Source organism: Ruditapes philippinarum, unplaced genomic scaffold (assembly GCF_026571515.1).
Source record: "Ruditapes philippinarum isolate M1 unplaced genomic scaffold, ASM2657151v2 ctg625_1_1_1_1, whole genome shotgun sequence".
In the NCBI taxonomy this organism is placed as follows: domain Eukaryota; kingdom Metazoa; phylum Mollusca; class Bivalvia; order Venerida; family Veneridae; genus Ruditapes; species Ruditapes philippinarum.
In genome coordinates, this window is record NW_026853337.1 from 112,730 (window position 1) to 131,363 (window position 18,634).

The following is an 18,634-nucleotide window of genomic DNA, read 5'->3' on the forward strand; positions in this document are numbered from 1 at the left end:
TGAAGTTCCTAGGCCTAAGCGTTCTTAAGTTTTTGATCTGAAACCGTTTTTACTTACAAGGTCAATGTGACCTTGACCTTCGACCCCTTGACCCAAAACTCAATAGGGGTCGTCTGATGGTAATGACCAATCATCATACAAAGTTTGAAGTTCCTAGGCCTAAGCGTTTTTAGTTAATTGATCGGAAACCATTTTTACCGACAAGGTCAATGTGACCTTGACCTTTGACCCCTTGACCCCAAAATCAATAGGTCATCTGCTGGTCATGACCAATCACCATACCAAGTTTGAAGTTCCTAAGCCTAAGGGTTCTTAAGTTATTGATTGTAAAGCATTTTTACCTACAAGGTCAATGTGACCTTGCCCATTGACCCCTTAACCCCAATATCAATAGGGGTCATCTGCTGGTCATGACCAATCACCATACCAAGTTTGAAGTTCCTTGGCCTAAGGGTTCTTTAGTTATTGATCGGAAACCGTTTTAACCTAAGAGGTCAATGTGACCTTGACCTTTGACCCCTTGACCCCAAAATCAATAGGGGTCATCTACTGATCATGACCAATCACCATACCAAGTTTGAAGTTCCTAGGCCTTAAAGTTCTTTAGTTATTGATCAGAAACCGTTTTTGCTTACAAGGTCAATGTGACCTTGACCTTTGACCCCTTGACCCCAAAATCAATAGGGGTCATCTGCTGATCATGACCAATCACCATACCAAGTTTGAAGTTCCTAGGCCTTAAAGTTCTTTAGTTATTGATCGGAAACCGTTTTTGCTTACAAGGTCAATGTGACCTTGACCTTTGAACCCTTGACCCCAAAATCAATAGGGGTCATCTACTGGTCATGACCAATCACCATACCAAGTTTGAAGTTCCTAGGCCTAAGGGTTCTTTAGTTATCACTCGGAAACCATTTGGTCTACGGACCGACGGACCGACAAGTGCAAAGCAATATACCCCCTTTTCTTCGAAATGGGGGCATAATTAAAGTAAGATAGCCCCCTGTTAGGTGGCATTCAGGAAAAATTTAGGTTTGTTTAGAGCAAACAACTTTGAATATGAATAGAAGTACATGTAGTGAAATTTTTTCTAGAAAGATATTAGAACTGATTATGGTAGCCTGGAAAAATAAAGAGTAACCAACTTAAGATCCTGTCAAAGATATTGCTACAAACTAGAGGTTTATACTAACAAGAAGCTTAATGAAAATTCTTGTTTATTAAAATGTTATTTGCATGATGAAGCTGGTGAATTTCATAGTTGGCACATAGGCATCTGATCTCCAATTTAATCACAAGACTGGAAAGCATGAAGTTCCTATTCCTGTGACAAGCTGTAGCTTTCACCAATGAGCCATTTATGATTTAGGACAAATCTGCAAATAATAACTGAACCCACTGAATTCTTAGCTCTTTAAATGCTAGCTTAAGAAAATTCTTATAAGTTCATAAACAAGCTTGTTCCACCTCTAATCCTGCTAGTGTTGATGCAATGTATTTAGACATCAGCTTTTTCCACCTCTAATCTTGCCAGTGTTAATACCCTGTATTCAGACGTCGGCTTTTTCCACCTCTAATCTTGCCAGTGTTAATGCCCTGTATTCAGATGTCGGCTGTTTCCACATCTTATCTTGCCAGTGTTAATGTCCTGTATTCAGACGTCAGCTTTTTCCACCTCTAATCTTGCCAGTTTTCATGCTATCTGCTGCAGAAGAGTATTTCTCTATAAGTTGAATGTTAAGTGAAGCAGGCACACTTCTTAAAGCTTTCTCGAAATGTTCCGCACATACAGTACATGTTTCTATGTTCTCTGTTAGAGCAAACAGGGCAGCCTGAAAAATTATATGTAAAGGTAAAGACTTGATATACAGCCTTTTGAATAAAAGTATACAACAAACTTGAAAATCTTCCTATTTTTAAATAAAATAAAAAAACAAAGATATAAATTTGTACATAGAACACAGATGCCCCCACATTCCACTGTTATGTCAGTATTCAGTCATACAGCTTGACACACAAATACTGCCTTACAACATTAACAAATAGATAAAGATGTGAATTGGTCGAGGACAATCAACCAGACAATTTTTGAACGTTTTTCCATACAGATTTCATAATTTTAAAGCTAAAGATCTGAAAATCCTCACTAACAAACTAGTTTGTTTATTTCTGATTATATTGACACTTATATCTGAGATCCGTTAAGGAGGGCATCAAAATTACCTAAATTGCCCACACTACAGTACCATGTGACGGACAAATGCTGTAAGCTTGGGCGTTTTAATTTTCTATTTTTAACATGATAATAATACATTATTTTAGCATCAAATGCTGAAGTTTTGGATATTATATTGTTTACTCTACAAATGATTATAGCTAGTATAAGAGGTCAGGTATAGCTTGATGTCCAAATTTTCAATGTCAATGTTCTTGAAATAGACATTAAAATATTACTGTTTACATAAGTTGAAATAAATCAAATTACTAACTTATAGAAGAAATATGCATTTATTCTTAATTTAAAAGTGAATGGTAGATTGACAACCATTGAACAAATAAAAAAAGTTTAAAAACTAAATCAGGCATTTTCGGGGCCGCCCAGGTTTGGTTGTTGTTTGGTTGTGGTGGTCCCCAACCAGTAGCTCAATTATGTCATGGCCTACCTCTCTACACAAGGACTCCAGATCAGCACCTGTATACATGTCTGTTCTCTCAGCTAATACGTCAAGGTCACAGTTTTGTAAAACCATATTTTTTGTGTACAGTTGTAAAATGTCTCTCCTTGCCTGTAAAGACAAATATGCATAAAAAATACTTCATAAAGAAACATTAAAAATTAGACTTCAACAAAATCATTCATTTTTTTCTCCTTATATGGGTAAGGGGAGACTTCAGGGTTTGCAGTCACACCAGCTCTCAAAAACCTAATCTGTGCAAATGTTTCAGTATATGTATATATAAAATAATTATAATTAAACACATAATACATTGGTGCATGAATTTAGTATTATATCAATTTCAATTGGTGTTACCAGATACATAGATAACATGTTATCTACATCTCTGGTGTTACACAGAAAAAAAAGGAGCTTTCAGGAGTAGAAAAAGACCTGAACTTCAGGTGAATGCGTCAAAACTTGTACCCATTATCTGAACTTCAGGTGAATGCGTCAAAACTTGTACCCATTATCTGAACTTCAGGTGAATGCGTCAAAACTTGTACCCATTATCTGAACTTCAGGTGAATGCGTCAAAACTTGTACCCATTATCTGAACTTCAGGTGAATGCGTCAAAACTTGTACCCATTATCTGAACTTCAGGTGAATGCGTCAAAACTTGTACCCATTATCTGAACTTCAGGTGAATGCGTCAAAACTTGTACCCATGATAAGAACACATGTGAGTAGAACCCTTTTCCTTCTATATGCTTGCTGGAAAACTTCTTAAAATGCAAGGAAAAAGTATCTAAGGTTAAGATGAAAGAAATGGTTATAATATCAGTTCATTCTGACAATGTTGTAAGGTGGTAGCACATTAACACTCAAATAAGTTTTATAATTCCCCCATTACAATGTCACTGCAGACATCCTAGGTACCTGGTGTTTAAAAAATAAATTAACCTGTATATCTGGATGTTGAACATAAATGATTCTATCCATACGTCCTGGGCGCATTAAAGCATCATCTATAAGATCTGGCCTATTTGTTGCTGCTACAACTAACACTGACCTGTTATCCACTGTTTTATCACCAGTTTTTACATCAGCCTGCAAAAACAGAGCACAATATTTACATTCAATAACTCTTTGAATACTAGAAGCTATGTTTAAACAATGCCACCAGTATACTATTAGTTATAAACATTTTTGACAGAGAATATGGCCATATATAAATGGTTGTTTGTATACATGTACATAACCCAAGCTGCTAGGCATGGGTTATATTGCAAACAATCGGTTATATAACCTGTTATGAATCTTTATGACTAATTTATTATACTGCAAACTTCCCTTTTTTAGGGGAAAAATGTGATTTTTCAACAAAATCAGCAGCTGTGTACATAAAACTGTATAAATGTCATGATTATCCAATGAAAAGCGACGTTACAAACATGCAATATTATACAGCCTGACAAATCAGCACTTTCATGCAGTCAGACTAAACTTTCTCATTTTGAACGTCATGTTATAAAAAATCCTAACAAACTAGAGGCAGTTTCAAGTCAAAGCACAAATTATGCATAAGAAGGATTAGAATAAACTACATGTAGTTAACAATAATTAAAAGTCATGCCACCAATAAACCAAATTAAAGACATCTATTGGATAAGATATTCATCTACTTGTTTATTGCCACTTTTTCTCAAAATGGAAAAGATAAACTTCTTTGTGCATGGTATTGAAATATTTTGATTTTCAAATTTTTTATCATTATTCTCGTAAAATAACTAAGCATGCATGTATACATAAATGGAGAAGAAACATGTCTTAATGAATAGATACTTGCAACCACTTGTAGTTGTTGCACATTTTTTTAAATGCAGCAAAGCAATGTAAAAACAACTTAATGCATTGGTGGCCCCGGTAGTTTTATTATCAAAACTTTACATCCAACTAGCACATAGAAAGCATGGCACACTCAATTGTTTCTTAATACAAAATTAGATGATGAAAGGCACAAATACCAATTTAGAAATATACTTTTTTGTAAGAATAGCCCTGGGACTTATTAAATCCCTCAGGCTTTAAATGTGTCCTCATTCTGCAGAATATTTAAATGTTAATGCACAAAGAACATGCATTAATCCTCTATTAATTAAAGCATTTACAAATCAATGCTAATGCAGCATTCATCCAAATTTGTGTTGATATTAATAAAAGATATTCTAAGTAGTAAAACCGTTGTCATGTGTACATATTGAGTGATTGATTTACTATCCACAGAAATAACCAAGGACTATGTCATTTTAAAATTTGCTGCAACTTCTCTTACTTAAAAGTTAAGTTTGGTGGTAAAAAAAGTAAATTCTGTCATATTTCTAAGAACATTTTTAAAGTGAATCTTTATACATTCCTTAAACTATAAATAGATTTTAGAGAAAGAAAACAATATAAACACACTTCTACAGGAGGTGACTGGCCCTCAAGTGTTTTCTGCTGGGAGCTTGATCCGGCACCTTCCCCGAGTCTCACACCAATACCATCCATCTCATTTAACAGTGTTGAAAGAATACGTTCCTGAACTCCACGATGACCAGATTCCGACCTCTTACCTACAATAGAGTCCAACTCGTCCAAAAACAAAATTGACGGTGCACACACTCTTGCTTTCTGAAATACCTGAGAGAAACAACACAACTTTTAGACGCTTGATTTCTTTTAGTAGCAATTTTATTTACTTGTTATAAATTTAAGCATTTTTCTTTATCATCATATTTTGTGATTAAAACATTACTATGCAATGGATTTTTCGGTAAAATACAAATAAACACAAATAATAGGTATTAACCAGTTAAATCTGTTACATATACAAAGTGTTTACATTTATTTGGTTTATAAAATGATGAAGGCAGCATAAAAACAAGAGCTATCAGAGGAAACAGCAGGATCGACTAATCAAATACTGAATGCAGTAATTTAGGAAGACAAAACTATGAAGAAAAAAATCAGTTATAATATAAAATATATTTCTGTATTAGTATCAAAAAAACATTCAAATGTTTAACATTTTTGCACAACATAATACCCTTGTGACCATGTCAATAAACATTTTTGCACAACATATTAGCTTGTGACCATGTCAATAAAAGTTAAACAGAAATTTATAATGGAAAGGGCAACAAATTGAAATCTTAAGTCAATCCCTTCAGTAACGAAAATGATAAGAGCCAAAAGTATATAAAGTTTTAAAAGTAAAATTATAAGTCCAAGGCAGAAATAACTCTTAAAATAAAGATACTAGAGTTAAGAACCTTGTCAAACATGATGCAAAATTATGAAAAAGAACAATTATACAATTATGAAAAGTTATTATTATTCATAACAAAGATAACTGTTAAAAAAAAATATATAAAATGAATCCAAGTTTAAAATGGAGATAATTCTGGAAATACAGGAGCTAGACTCATATATCTTATTACATATGACGTAGGTGTTTTAACAAACATATTTTTAAAGTTTGAAGGAATCAAGAAATTACTGAAAAATAAGGAAAATTCTAAGGGGAGATAATTCTGGAAATAGCAATGCAAGAGTTATAAACCTAGTCACATCATTATGATATGGGAAACAATATAAAATGTAAACTTATAGTTTATGATGAGAATCCAATATAAATAAAGAAGTTAGAGTAAAAAATAAACAATTTTAAGGAAAATTCTAAGTTCAAGAGGAGATAATTCTGAAAATATGGCTTCTGCAGTTATGAACTTTGTCACATAAGATGTGGTTGATGATAAGGAACATATATTTGAAGTTTACAGTAGATCCTTTACAAAATAAAGATGTTAGAATAAAAAATAACATTATTTCAAAAAAAATATGTTCAAGGGTAGAAAATTTTGAAACTATTGCTTACAGAGTTATGAACCATATGATGTGGTTGATGATAAAGAACATATATTTGAAGTTTGAAGATAAAAAAAGTTATTGTAAAAATATTTTATGGCACAAAAACTTTAATCTTGACATGGATGTTGGGGTGAGTAGGACAGCTCTCCATATACTTCCTATAGATGAGCTAATAATTCCTCAGAAACATAATACTCGTATCTATAAAGAGATGTTAAGCAGAGGAATAAACTATTCAATACGTTGATGACAAAATGATCTCACAATAGTACATAGAGGAAAGTTTCTGTATTGTATAATGCTATTTTAACAGATTAATAATTTAAATCATACCTCAGATATAAGTTTCTCTGAGTCTCCGACATAGGGTGAATAAAGTTGAGCTCCACTGATAGACAGGAATGTAGAATGACAAGAAGTTGCTGCAGCTCGAACCAAGGTTGTCTTACAGCAGCCTGGGGGACCGTACAATAACACACCTCGAGGGGGCTTTAATCCCATACGTTCAAATGCCTCTGGATACTGTAATGGCCACTCTACAGCCTGAAATATACATGTTGTACGTCACAAAAAGTTTCAATCTTAAGTTTTTTTTAATTAACCAAAAGCTCTGACCAGCTATTTTCTCCACTGATCCTTTTAGATTCCTTACTGCAAGGTTAGGTTTCAGTCTGAGTCAGTTGAGCACAAAATAACAATTCAGCACAAATACTAAGTACAACACACTAATAAGGAAATTTATATTTCCTAGAATTAAAAATATTTCCTAGAATTAAATAGACACTGTCATATGTATAACTAAATGATTATGAAACTTTACATCTAGTTAAGGGCCCTTTATTTAATGACATTGGTTGCTATCATTAATACTTAACAGTAAAAAAAAATATTTTGATGCATAAGAAAAGTTCCAATTATTTTTTATTCCAAATGTCAAATTTCAAGATGACAGGTACTTGTTTTATTTGTTTCTTGACTGTGTCCAGGCCTCCTATTTCATCCCAGTAGACTGGTCGTAGATCTACTACCCCTTCTGCTCCTCTCTGTAAAGATGGCCGTATTTTCTTTACTGCTATATTAAAGTGACTCTGATTCACCTAAAAATATAATAGAATCCTACAATAAAACACTATTGTCCTAAGTGATGTGAAACTGATATTATATATATATTCAATCAAAACCAAGATAATATACATGTATATATTGGATGAGGTAAAAAGGCTAGTGTTGATACAGGCATACTGTGTTTTAATATTCAACACATTCAGCAATGGAACTATATGAATAGAATATTTTACTAATCACATTCTATGTAAAAAGCATTTTACAGTAAAAAAAAAATTTTTTTCCCCCTTAAACTGTAACATTAACATATTGTGAGATGTTATGATATGTTTGTATAACGCATATATAACTGAGACTATAAAATCATGAAATTTAATCAAAAATCAAATATAAGTTGCATAATCAGGACATGAAGGCCAATGCTCCACAGAGCTCTTATAGAGGAAGAAAATGCAGAACTTCAAAACCAGTGAGTACAATGTATTGATCTTGGGCTGCCTACTCATTTTTGTAATCTGACCTCAATCTACTGCCAGCTGTTCTATAGAAGTATTTACACCTTGAAATGATCAATTCTATATTCAAAACAAGGCACATCTGTAACACAAGAGAGAGTTGGGAAGGTTAATTTACCAATCAAAAGATGAAGACATATTAAAGTCTTACCATTGTGTTATGACCAGCTGCCGTCTCTGACATGGCGACGTATGCTGCCTCGTGGCACAGAGACGCAAGGTCAGCACCAACATAACCATTGGTCACCTCTGCTAACTCATCAAGATTAACATTATCATTGCATAGTGGTATGCCCTTGATCTGTGACCTGAGAATTTCCAGTCTTTGTTGTTGATTTGGTGGATTTATTACAACCTAAAAAATTTATAACCTGAATTAAAAAAAAACTTACTATTTCCACACTGTACAAATTCTTTATAAACGAGACATTGATACAATCTGGAATATGTTTTACAAGATATAAAATCTATTTTAAAACATGTCTGGTATGAAATTATTATTAATTAATGTTTGTAACTTCTTACTTTTTCAAACATTTATGCACAAATAAACCAATGAATTAGAAGTTTTTTGTTAGTCCACATATCATGTGTCATTTATACAGTTGCTAGAAAAGATGATAACTATACAAAGTATAATAAGCATTATTTAATGACAACAAACCACAACCAGCCCCCATCAAAATTTTAATAATGTCATTATTTTGTATGTTCATTTCAGCTTATGCACAAAAGACTGCCTTCCAAGCCTACATTTAAGTACCACAAAAAGATTTACTTAAATGCAATCCTATATTTCAATATTCAATCAGTACTTAGATCAATATAATCTTGTATATTACCTCTCTGTCCAGTCGACCGGGTCTACGTAGAGCAGTATCCAACACAGCTGGTCTATTAGTAGCTCCAATGACCAGTATATTACTATCCTGTGATAAACCATCCAATAATGTTAGAAACTGAGCTGTAGCTCGAGCTTCATTTACATTACCAGCACCTCCTCGTCCTGGACATAATGAATCAATCTCATCTACAAACAGTACACAGGGCCCTTCCTCACTCATTACAGTCACCTTCTCAAATACTGCCCTTATATTTGCCTCTGTCTCTCCGGGACGTGGGCCAAATATCTCTGGTCCATTGATTGTCACAAGAAATATACCATTTACAGCACAAACATATTTGACTAATGATGTTTTACCACAGCCTGGAGGTCCATATAGCAAAATTCCACGAGGTGGGTGGGCACCTAATTGTCTAAACTTGTCTTTCTGTTGCAGTGGTAATTTGATCAAGTCTAGTAACATGTTGATTACATTATCTAACCCTCCCGGTTTGTTTAAAGTTTGCTTTGTCTCTACCATCTGATCAAACCATTCCTTACTGTGAACTGTTTCAACAGTCACCTTTGTTAACTTACTAATTACAAATCCTGTATCATCATTAGATTTATTGTCAGATGTAACATGATTTATTATTATATCAGATATTCCATAACTTTGTGCCAGTCTAGATGCCTGGCATTTGATAATGAAAGAATCTCTTACACAAAATCTAAAAAGCAAATTCCTGCAATATGTAACTATATGCTCCAAAAATCCACGGTTCTTCTTACATTCCCTTACCTTTCCAGGATTTAAAAACACCACATCTACAAATATTTCAAGAGCATTTGTAGTATTCAAAGCTTTTATAACATTTTCATCTTTCAAGGGAACCTTTTCAATGCATGACTCATTCTTCAAGGGAACCTTTTCAATGCATGACTCATTCAGTAAGTTATCAGCACCTTTTAACATCATCTTCACATTTTCACCAATACAATGGCTTTTTGAATTTGTAAAGCCACAACTATTAACTGATTTATTAAATGTTATTGTATTTGAAGCATACTCCTGGTCCGGCCAAGCTGAACAAATACATGTCTTATTGTTTGTCTTTATTTCAACAAATGATCCGATGTTTACACCCAAAGTTCTGAATATATCCAAACTCATCTTGCATTTCTGGTGAAATTCCAAAGTAGATAACACACTTAATTCAACAGTTTCCATCTTGTGTCTTTAAGCTGTAACAAAAAAAAGCATTTCGATTAAAAACATTGAAATTGTTTAGCAGGAAAAAAATATATTTCCGATACAAAAGGATTTAACCATATTATTGTAGAAGCTATACATATAGAGTAGGACATCAGTTGACAAACATCAAAATTATATTAAAAAAATATTAAAAAGAGGGCCATGATGGCCCTGGATTGTACACCTCAGATTCATTGCTAGAAAAGGTAATAATTTCTAGTTTTCAAAGTCGGTCAGTAATGAGACCATACAGGGTATGTCATTTTTACCCAAGCTGCATAATTTTTTAAATATTTGAAAATTTGTAAATGTTTCATGATAATATCTAAGCTCTTAGCTCTATATAAACTAAGTGATCCCAAGGTGGGGCCAATTATGCCCCAGGGGCATGATTTATATTATTCTTTGTAGCCAATCACAAGGTGATTCTTCATGGAAAAGGCCAAAGCCTTGGGCATTGTTCTTTTTAAGAAGATTATAAAAGCATTTCACTATTAGCCTAGGTTGGGGACATTCAAAAATAATATTGGTTATACCTGTACTGACAGTGTCAACTTTAAAACAATGTTATTTTTTTAGTGATAATACTTCTTTTCAAATTTAAATACATTCATTAATCTTAAACCTTTCATTTTGATACTAATATGATAGATGAAGAAATTTATTAATTGAACTGTCTGTACGCACTACAGAATAAGGAAAGGGGGCCATCAAACTGTAAACAGAACAAAAGAGAACATAACAAAGAATAGCGTTCATTCCATAACAATAGACTATTAAGTGGCAAAGGGCAGCTAGCATTTACCACTAGTTACCTTGCTCCATTAACAACTTGTCACCTATTTGGTCAACTTGTTACTATTTTTATATATTTATCAGGAGGAATAAAATTATACTGTATATAAGATCAACTCAATTTACACATATATACAATTTAACCAATATCAATGCAATAAGACTTATTTTATATAAATTTAAGTTTTTTTTATAAATCATTTAAAACCATTATTTTTCCCCTATATATATATATGTGTGTATAAACTGCAACATGTTGACCAAAACAGTTAAAAAAATAAATTAACCTAGACAAGATGATTAATTTTACAGACAGTTCATCCGAAACCAATTTTTACTTATGTTGAAAGTCACACATATTATAATTTTGTCAGCAATTATAGCTGATTAGTGATTTTTTTCTGTTTGTTTTCATCTTTAAATTGCCTTTCATGTTCTGTTTAAATGTTGCCTAAGTTTCATGTGGTAAGTTAACTGTTAAAAGTCTTTCATGATGTATGTTAGAATTATATTGTAGACAGTATTTTGATATTATAAGTGAACAAAACAGTTAATATTCTATTTGATATAACAGCACATAATTATCTTCAACCACTTTAGTTTACTAGCTATTTAAACAAATGAACTGATTTTTGACTGGTTTTTCACTGGACCATAATGACAATTGCAGTGTTTTATACACTTATCACCACCATTTACCTTAATCTCTGACAATGTCAAGGTGTTGATTAGATTAAACTCCCTGAAAAAGGTGTTAAAAACTTCAAAACTTTTCATGAAAAATATACTGAAGACTAATTTCATTTTGTATCTAAATGTAAAAAATATCAAAAAATTGTGAGCTAAGTATATTAAATTGCATTGGTGGTGGTAACACCACAGGGTAGTGATATGGGTCTAGTACGGCATGGATCGAACGTCTCTAGATCTTTGTTGTCGCTGGCTAACCTACTTGTAGGTGAAAGGGAGAGTCGAGTGCGTAAATCTTTTCCTGCCAGTACATAGCCTCTGCACTACCAAGACTCCTTCAATGCCTCCTAGTGGAAATGCACGGTAACTGAGGCTTAGTGTCTCAGGCTAAATTGAAGGAGATCTCGGAGCAGAAAGGGCCCCAGAGATGCAGTGTGTAGGCCCACCGTGTGTGGATATGCCCTAGCACTCATCATCCTTACCCCAACTATGGGTCAAATAGCCCACTGCCTTGTGGGTGACTTGGGAAAGTCAAAGGCTATGGAAGAAAATCCAAACAGAAAATCTGGGGAGATGGACCTCATCGTAGTGGGAACTACAGCCATCTAAGGGAAGGACAACCCTGAAAGAAAACCCGGCCCAACAGTGTGGAGGTTAGGCGTGGTGTTAACTGCTCCACCCTGTAAAAACAACTTTAGTTACGGAAACTGCAAACCAGACACAAACCCACTATCAGGATAGTGATGATGGTCCCCCAAATAGAATTGGACAAATGACTGCTCATAGCACGACTAGGCCATCATTATTAAATCCAAAGCAATCTTGTTACATTGGGGCATGGAATGTGCGTACAATGTATGAAGCAGGTAAAACTGCGCAGATAGAGAGAGAAATGCATAAATACAACATCCAAATACTAGGCGTAAGTGAGAGTAGATGGACTGGAAATGGGATGATAACAACCAATTCCCAAAACACTATAGTATATTCAGGAAGAGAAGATAACAACCATAGAGAAGGTGTAGCAATCATCATGACACCCCATGCAAAGAAAAGTCTTATTGAATGGCTACCAATAAATGAAAGACTAATAACAGCAAGATTTAATGGCAGACATGTAAAAACATCCATCATTGTCTGTTATGCTCCTACAAACGACGCAGAGGAAGATTCAAAAGATAATTTCTATCAACAGCTCCAAACAGCCATTGACAAAGTGCCAGTACATGACATACTTTTGATTATTGGAGATTTAAATGCCAAAGTTGGTTGCTCAAATGAGGGAAGAGAAAAATCTATGGGAAAATATGGATGTGGTACCATCAATGAAAATGGAGAAAGATTAGCAGATATATGTGAATTAAACAACTGTGTCATTGGCGGAACACTTTTTCAACATAAAGAAATACACAAAAAAACATGGATATCACCAAATGGCAGAGACAGTAATCAAATAGATCACATCATTATTAACGGAAAGTGGAGACATTCACTCGAAAATGTGGTTGTTCGCAGTGGAGCAGATGTTGCTTGTGACCATCATCTTTTACTAGCAAAAGTAAGAGCTCATCTTCGGAAAAACACAAAGAAACCAGAAACACCAAGGAAAAGATATAATACAGCAAGACTTAAAGACCCTGCTCCACAGAAGAAAAAAAATCTATCACACTGAGAAACAGATTTCAGAATCTGGCAAATATAGGAGGACTAGATAATGATACAGAAAGTCAGTGGAAACATCTGAGAGAAGGCATCATAAAGACCAGTGAAGATATACTTGGCACAAAAACAAGATCAGACAAAGAATGGATACAACTTGATACTTGGAGACATATTGACAAAAGAAGAGAATTAAAGCAAAAGAAGCAAAATGCAAGGTCTGAAAGGCTGATCGTTAAATACACCAATGATTACTCTGAGAGCAATAAAGAAACCAAAAGGAAATTAAGAAAAGACAAAAGAGAATATTTCAAAACAAATGCAAATGAGGCAGAAGAGGCAGCAAGAAAAGGACAACAGGGGGAAATTTTCCGAATATCAAAAGAACTAGCAGGAAAGTTTAATAGTGACACCTCCACTGTAAAAGATAAAAATGGAAACAAAATAGCTTTAGAAGAAAAACAACTTGAAAGATGGGCAGAACACTTTAAAGAAGTTCTTAACAGACCAGTTCCAGAAACACTACCAGAAATAAATGAGACATTTGGTGAAACTTTCGATATAGATATAGATCCTCCAAAAATGGATGAAATAATAAAAGCCATAAAAAGTCTTAAAAACAACAAATCACCTGGGATTGACAACATTACTGCAGAAATGCTAAAATCAGACCCTAAGTTTATAGCTGAAAAACTTGAAGAGCTTTTCAACAAAATTTGGAGGAATGAAATGCTACCCCAAGATTGATGCAAAGGCCTGATTATAAAGCTTCCAAAGAAAGGAGATAAGACAAATTGCAACAACTGGCGGGGCATAACCTTGTTATCTGTGCCAAGTAAAACCTTCTGTAAGATTTTATGTATGAGACTCAGCAATTCAATAGCGAAAACATCAGAAAAGAGCAGGCAGGCTTCAGACCTGGAGTGAGTTGCATTGATCACATTTTCACCCTTAGAAACATTATGGAGCAATGCATTGAGTGGAACAGTAAAGTCCATATAAATTACATTGATTTTGAGAAGGCCTTTGATAGCATCCATCGTGAGAGCCTATGGAAGATACTTGCAGCCTATGGATGTCCAGAAAAACTTGTCCACATAATAAAATGTTTTTACAACAACTTCTCATGCAGTGTACTACACAACAACAATATATCAAACTGGTTTAACATTTCAAGTGGAGTACGCCAAGGATGCATCATGTCACCGATGCTTTTCCTAGTTGCAATAGACTAGGTCATGAGAAAAACAACAGGAAATAAACGTAGAGGAATAAGATGGACACTAACATCAATGCTGGAAGATATTGACTTCGCAGATGACATAGCTCTTCTGTCCCCAACATCGAACCACCTACAGAAGAAAACAAATGACCTTTACATAAATGCAAAGCAGATCGGATTAAACATAAACAAAAAGAAAACCAAGACAATGCAACTTCATCCGTCACCACCTTTAATAAAACTAGGAAACGAAGATTTAGAAGAAGTAAATGACTTTACATACCTTGGCAGCATTATAAGCAAGACAAACGCTACAGAAAAGGACATATCCAACAGGCTACAAAAAGCTAGAACAGCCTTCTATCAACTGAATAAAATATGGAGATCCAGCAGCATCAGAGAAAGAACCAAAGTACGACTGTACCAAAGCAACATCTTGTCAGTTCTGTTATATGGCTCAGAATGTTGGAGGCTTACACAGAAAGACAGTCAGAGATTGAAAGGGTTTCACTCCACTTGCCTAAGGAAAATTTGTAAAATATACTGGCCAAGGAGAATATCTAACAGTGATCTCTTTGAAAGAACAGGCCAAAAATGTATAATCGCCACCATCAAGCAAAAACAATTCAAATGGCTAGGCCACGTAATAAGGAAAGAGCATAACTCCATCACAAAGATAGCCCTTAAGTGGACACCAGCAGAAGGGAAAAGAAATAGAGGAAGACCCAGAGAAACATGGAGAAGAAACATAGACACTGAAATTAAAAAGATGGGAAAAACCTGGAAAGAATTAGAGAAGGTTGCAAACATCAAATGCATACTAATCAATTTTTAAACTCAGTCAATAAAATTAGAAATGATGTAACACAAAGAATTTAATGAAAGTTTGAAATGTAAAAGCGTTTTCTACATTCTAAGATAGTATTATTTGAAATCGTATATGTGTAGTGTTGTAAGTATTTAGAGATTAGCTCCGCCTACTTGATTAAATATGCACACTCTGAGAACTCTCTCTCTGAGCCCTCTTTGATAGACACTTTAGATTATACATGCAATATAGCAAGACCTCTGTTAACACTTCTGTACATAAATATTAGAATAGTCTTTGATATTGAGTTTTTAATACAGTATAATATATATCAAGACTCTTAACAATGTTTTCCCATTAAAGTGAATATTATCTTGACATGCTTGTAACGAAGGCCTGGGATTAAGCTGTTAATATTTTTTGCTTATTCATAACATAACGCTATTTATTCTCTATCCTGTTTTGATAATATCAATGTCGATTTGCCAAACAGAAGCACATAAAACAAGAACCGGTTGAGACTCCCCGAATAGGTTTTGGACACAGAAAAGTATACCTCTTGTTATGTACAGTTCCGGAAAAAGTTCAGTGCAATTATTCCAAACAAGAGTTATTGCTCTTTGCACTGCTCATCTACCCACTTGTATCTATCTTCCTACATAGTTTCTTGTTCATATCTCTTATTACGTCAGAGTTATGTCCCGGACAAAGTTCAAAATGTTAATATGAACAAAGGGCAATAACTCCAAAATTAGGCAAGGCAGAGTTACGGTTCTTGTGTACTGCACATCTACCCAATAAAATCTATTTACCTAAAAAGTGTCTTGTTAATATCTATTATACTTACTGAACTATGTCCTGGACAATCTTCAAAGTATAAAAATAGACAAAGGGCAATAACTCAAAAATAAAGCTAGTCAGAGTTACAGTTCTTATGCACTGTATTTCTACTCAATGAGATCTTTCTACCTACAAAGTTTCATGTTGATATCTTCTAGTTTCAGAATTATGTTCAGGGCAAAGTTCAAAGTGTAAAAATGAACAAACGGCAATAACTCCAAAATCAGGTAAGGCAGAGTTACAGTTTTTGTGCACAGCACATCTATGCAATGAGATATATCTACCTACAAAGTTTCATGATGATATTTCTTATACGCGAAAAGTCCGAGAGGGAAGGCCCCGCGAGGGCTGTAGCGCTCTTAGATAACATGTATGACGCGTAACAATTGAAATGAAATCAAATTAAAACTAAATGAAAGTTTCAAAAAAATATAATTATATCCTATACCTAATGAGCAGTGAAAAAATCCTTAGTTAACTGGGCGCCGCCATTTTGAAATCCTTTGGAGCTAAATATAGATATCAGAGCGCTTTTAATGAGCGTCTACATAATTTAGACTATTGCTAGCAGACGCTAAGTAACACTTCCGGTGAGAGAATGATGTGCAAAATCAGAAAGTAAACATGCATTTCATTGATAAGAACTAGAGTAACGATTATAAAGATAAAAAGTTACTTTAACATATCCTTTTTGATAAATTAGCACTTTAAAATAACGTTAAAACAACAACTGTGATTAGAGATTAACAAAAATCGCGGACGGGATTTTTTAAACGCCGACGCGTGCGCAGTGGTCCCCCTTTACGTTCGGAGATTTTTCTGACTATAGGTTGAACAACACCAATTTATTTTTCTTACAAAGTTTCATATTGATATCTTTTATAGTGTTAGAGTTATGTCCTGAACAAAGTTCAAAGTATAAAAATGGACAAAGGGCAATAATTCCAAAATAAGGAAAAGCAGAATTACGGTTCTTGTTCACTGTACATCTACCCAATGAGATATATCAACCTACAAAGTTTCATGTTGCTACCTCATATTGTTATATAGTTTTGTCCCGGACAAGAAAAGCTGACGGACAACCGGACTGACAAAGTGGCGACTCCTTCGGGGAGCATAAAAAATTGACAGCCTGGAACACAGACTATGATCTTTCTTATTTAAGATTTATGTAATAGCGAGCTCGACGAGCTGGCCCGAAGGGCCTGCTCGCAAAGCGAGCTTAACGGTAGCGCGAGTACCTGCTAAGTGATGGTTTTGAAAACTTTCGTCCAAAGTACCGAATTGGACACATCGCAACCTTTCGAATTTAAAGATAACGATAAAAACTGAGGAATTCTGACTGAAAACGGATGTGTAGACTGGTCACCCGCACGTCTATGGGAACCATAATTGGACAGGAAACCAGAATAACGGAAGCTGTGTATAAAAAATGAAAGTCAAAGGCGCCAAAATCTGATAAATAAAAACAATTTTTTGTCGAATTTTGTTGTGAAAACTATTTAGAATGAAAGAAAATGGTCTAACTAAGAAAATTAATCCGAACACCAATATCTTTTATTCAGTCGTTAACGCTGTACAGACGTTTAAAGTATTGTTTACGTGACGTCACAATGTAGCGCCAAACAGCACGTGCAAAACAAACAAATCAAGTACGCTATTTTAATGTCGCAAACGTTTTAAGTTTTACATTTATTTCACTTTAAATAATCTTTATTTCGCTTGAAAAATTATAGAGTGAAATAAAATAAACAAAGTTTTATCAACGTTTTCAAAACTCGTTATTCATTTCACGACAGGGGCGGAGCCATATTTAACACAGTACGTGTGACTTCACGGCACTCGTTACTGCATTTGAAATAAAAATGAGCGATTATTTCATACTATTTCACGTAAAAAGTACATCGAGCTCGCTTTGAGGCTTTGCCTTTTTCATACTATATTTAAATATATGTGTTTACACTCTATTATTGCCATCACCAATAAACTAACATTGCGAGGGGAGAAAACGGTTTTGGGAAGAACGGTCAGGGTTGGGGTGTGGACTGACCAGTACGAAATGACAAAGGGCCGAGTTGGCCTGACATCATTGTTAAGTTGTATCTGATCACAGTTGTGAACAATAGAAATATTTGATTAAAAGAAAAGTGGAGTACTCTTACATCTACAAGGACAATATGTAAGATATCCTGCAGTTTTCATTCAACTCGGGTCTGTTCGGTTTTTCACATTGCTGTATGGGGGCTGCCATTTTGAACGGTGTTTATGTACAAAAATCCTCCGGCAATGCCGTAACTTTTCCGGAGGTTTACTCCGAAGTTGGTAATTTGCGATTGTTTTGTAATAATAATTGTTTTGGAAATAAAAGTAAATGTATGTGAAAAATAAACAT

General features: G+C 34.3%; 2 protein-coding genes across 3 annotated transcripts; one reads left to right on the forward strand and one right to left on the reverse strand.

The window, feature by feature from the left end:
• Window positions 1-987: 987 nt before the first annotated feature.
• LOC132736518 (ATPase family gene 2 protein homolog B-like) lies at window positions 988-18,540 on the reverse strand. 2 transcript variants are annotated; one of them, XM_060723659.1, is made up of 10 exons: window positions 18,405-18,540; window positions 9,902-10,218; window positions 8,993-9,868; window positions 8,302-8,505; window positions 7,527-7,667; window positions 6,904-7,113; window positions 5,122-5,340; window positions 3,622-3,768; window positions 2,664-2,786; window positions 988-1,832 (listed from the first exon to the last, which is right to left on the reverse strand). In XM_060723659.1, the coding sequence occupies exons 2-10, from the start codon at window positions 10,202-10,204 to the stop codon at window positions 1,662-1,664; spliced, it is 2,394 nt and encodes a 797-aa protein (XP_060579642.1). In that variant the 5' UTR covers window positions 10,205-10,218; window positions 18,405-18,540; the 3' UTR covers window positions 988-1,661. The 2 variants fall into 2 exon arrangements, with proteins under 2 accessions (XP_060579642.1, XP_060579641.1); XM_060723658.1 differs by having other exon boundaries at window positions 8,993-10,218.
• On the forward strand, window positions 12,567-13,385 carry LOC132736532 (craniofacial development protein 2-like). Its single transcript, XM_060723676.1, has one exon. The coding sequence runs from the start codon at window positions 12,567-12,569 to the stop codon at window positions 13,383-13,385; it is 819 nt and encodes a 272-aa protein (XP_060579659.1).
• Window positions 18,541-18,634: the final 94 nt, after the last annotated feature.

Bases quoted from the DNA above. Each gene is read 5' to 3' on its own strand.
- LOC132736518 (XM_060723658.1), bottom strand. From the start codon at position 10,204: ATGGAAACTGTTGAATTAAGTGTGTTATCTACTTTGGAATTTCACCAG. The intron at 7,668-8,301 runs GTAAGACTTTAA...TTATATTTTTAG, and splicing joins CAGCTGGTCATAACACAATG to GTGAATCAGAGTCACTTTAA. The intron at 2,787-3,621 runs GTTAATTTATTT...TTGTCTTTACAG, and splicing joins TTCAACATCCAGATATACAG to GCAAGGAGAGACATTTTACA.
- LOC132736532 (XM_060723676.1), top strand. From the start codon at position 12,567: ATGTATGAAGCAGGTAAAACTGCGCAGATAGAGAGAGAAATGCATAAA.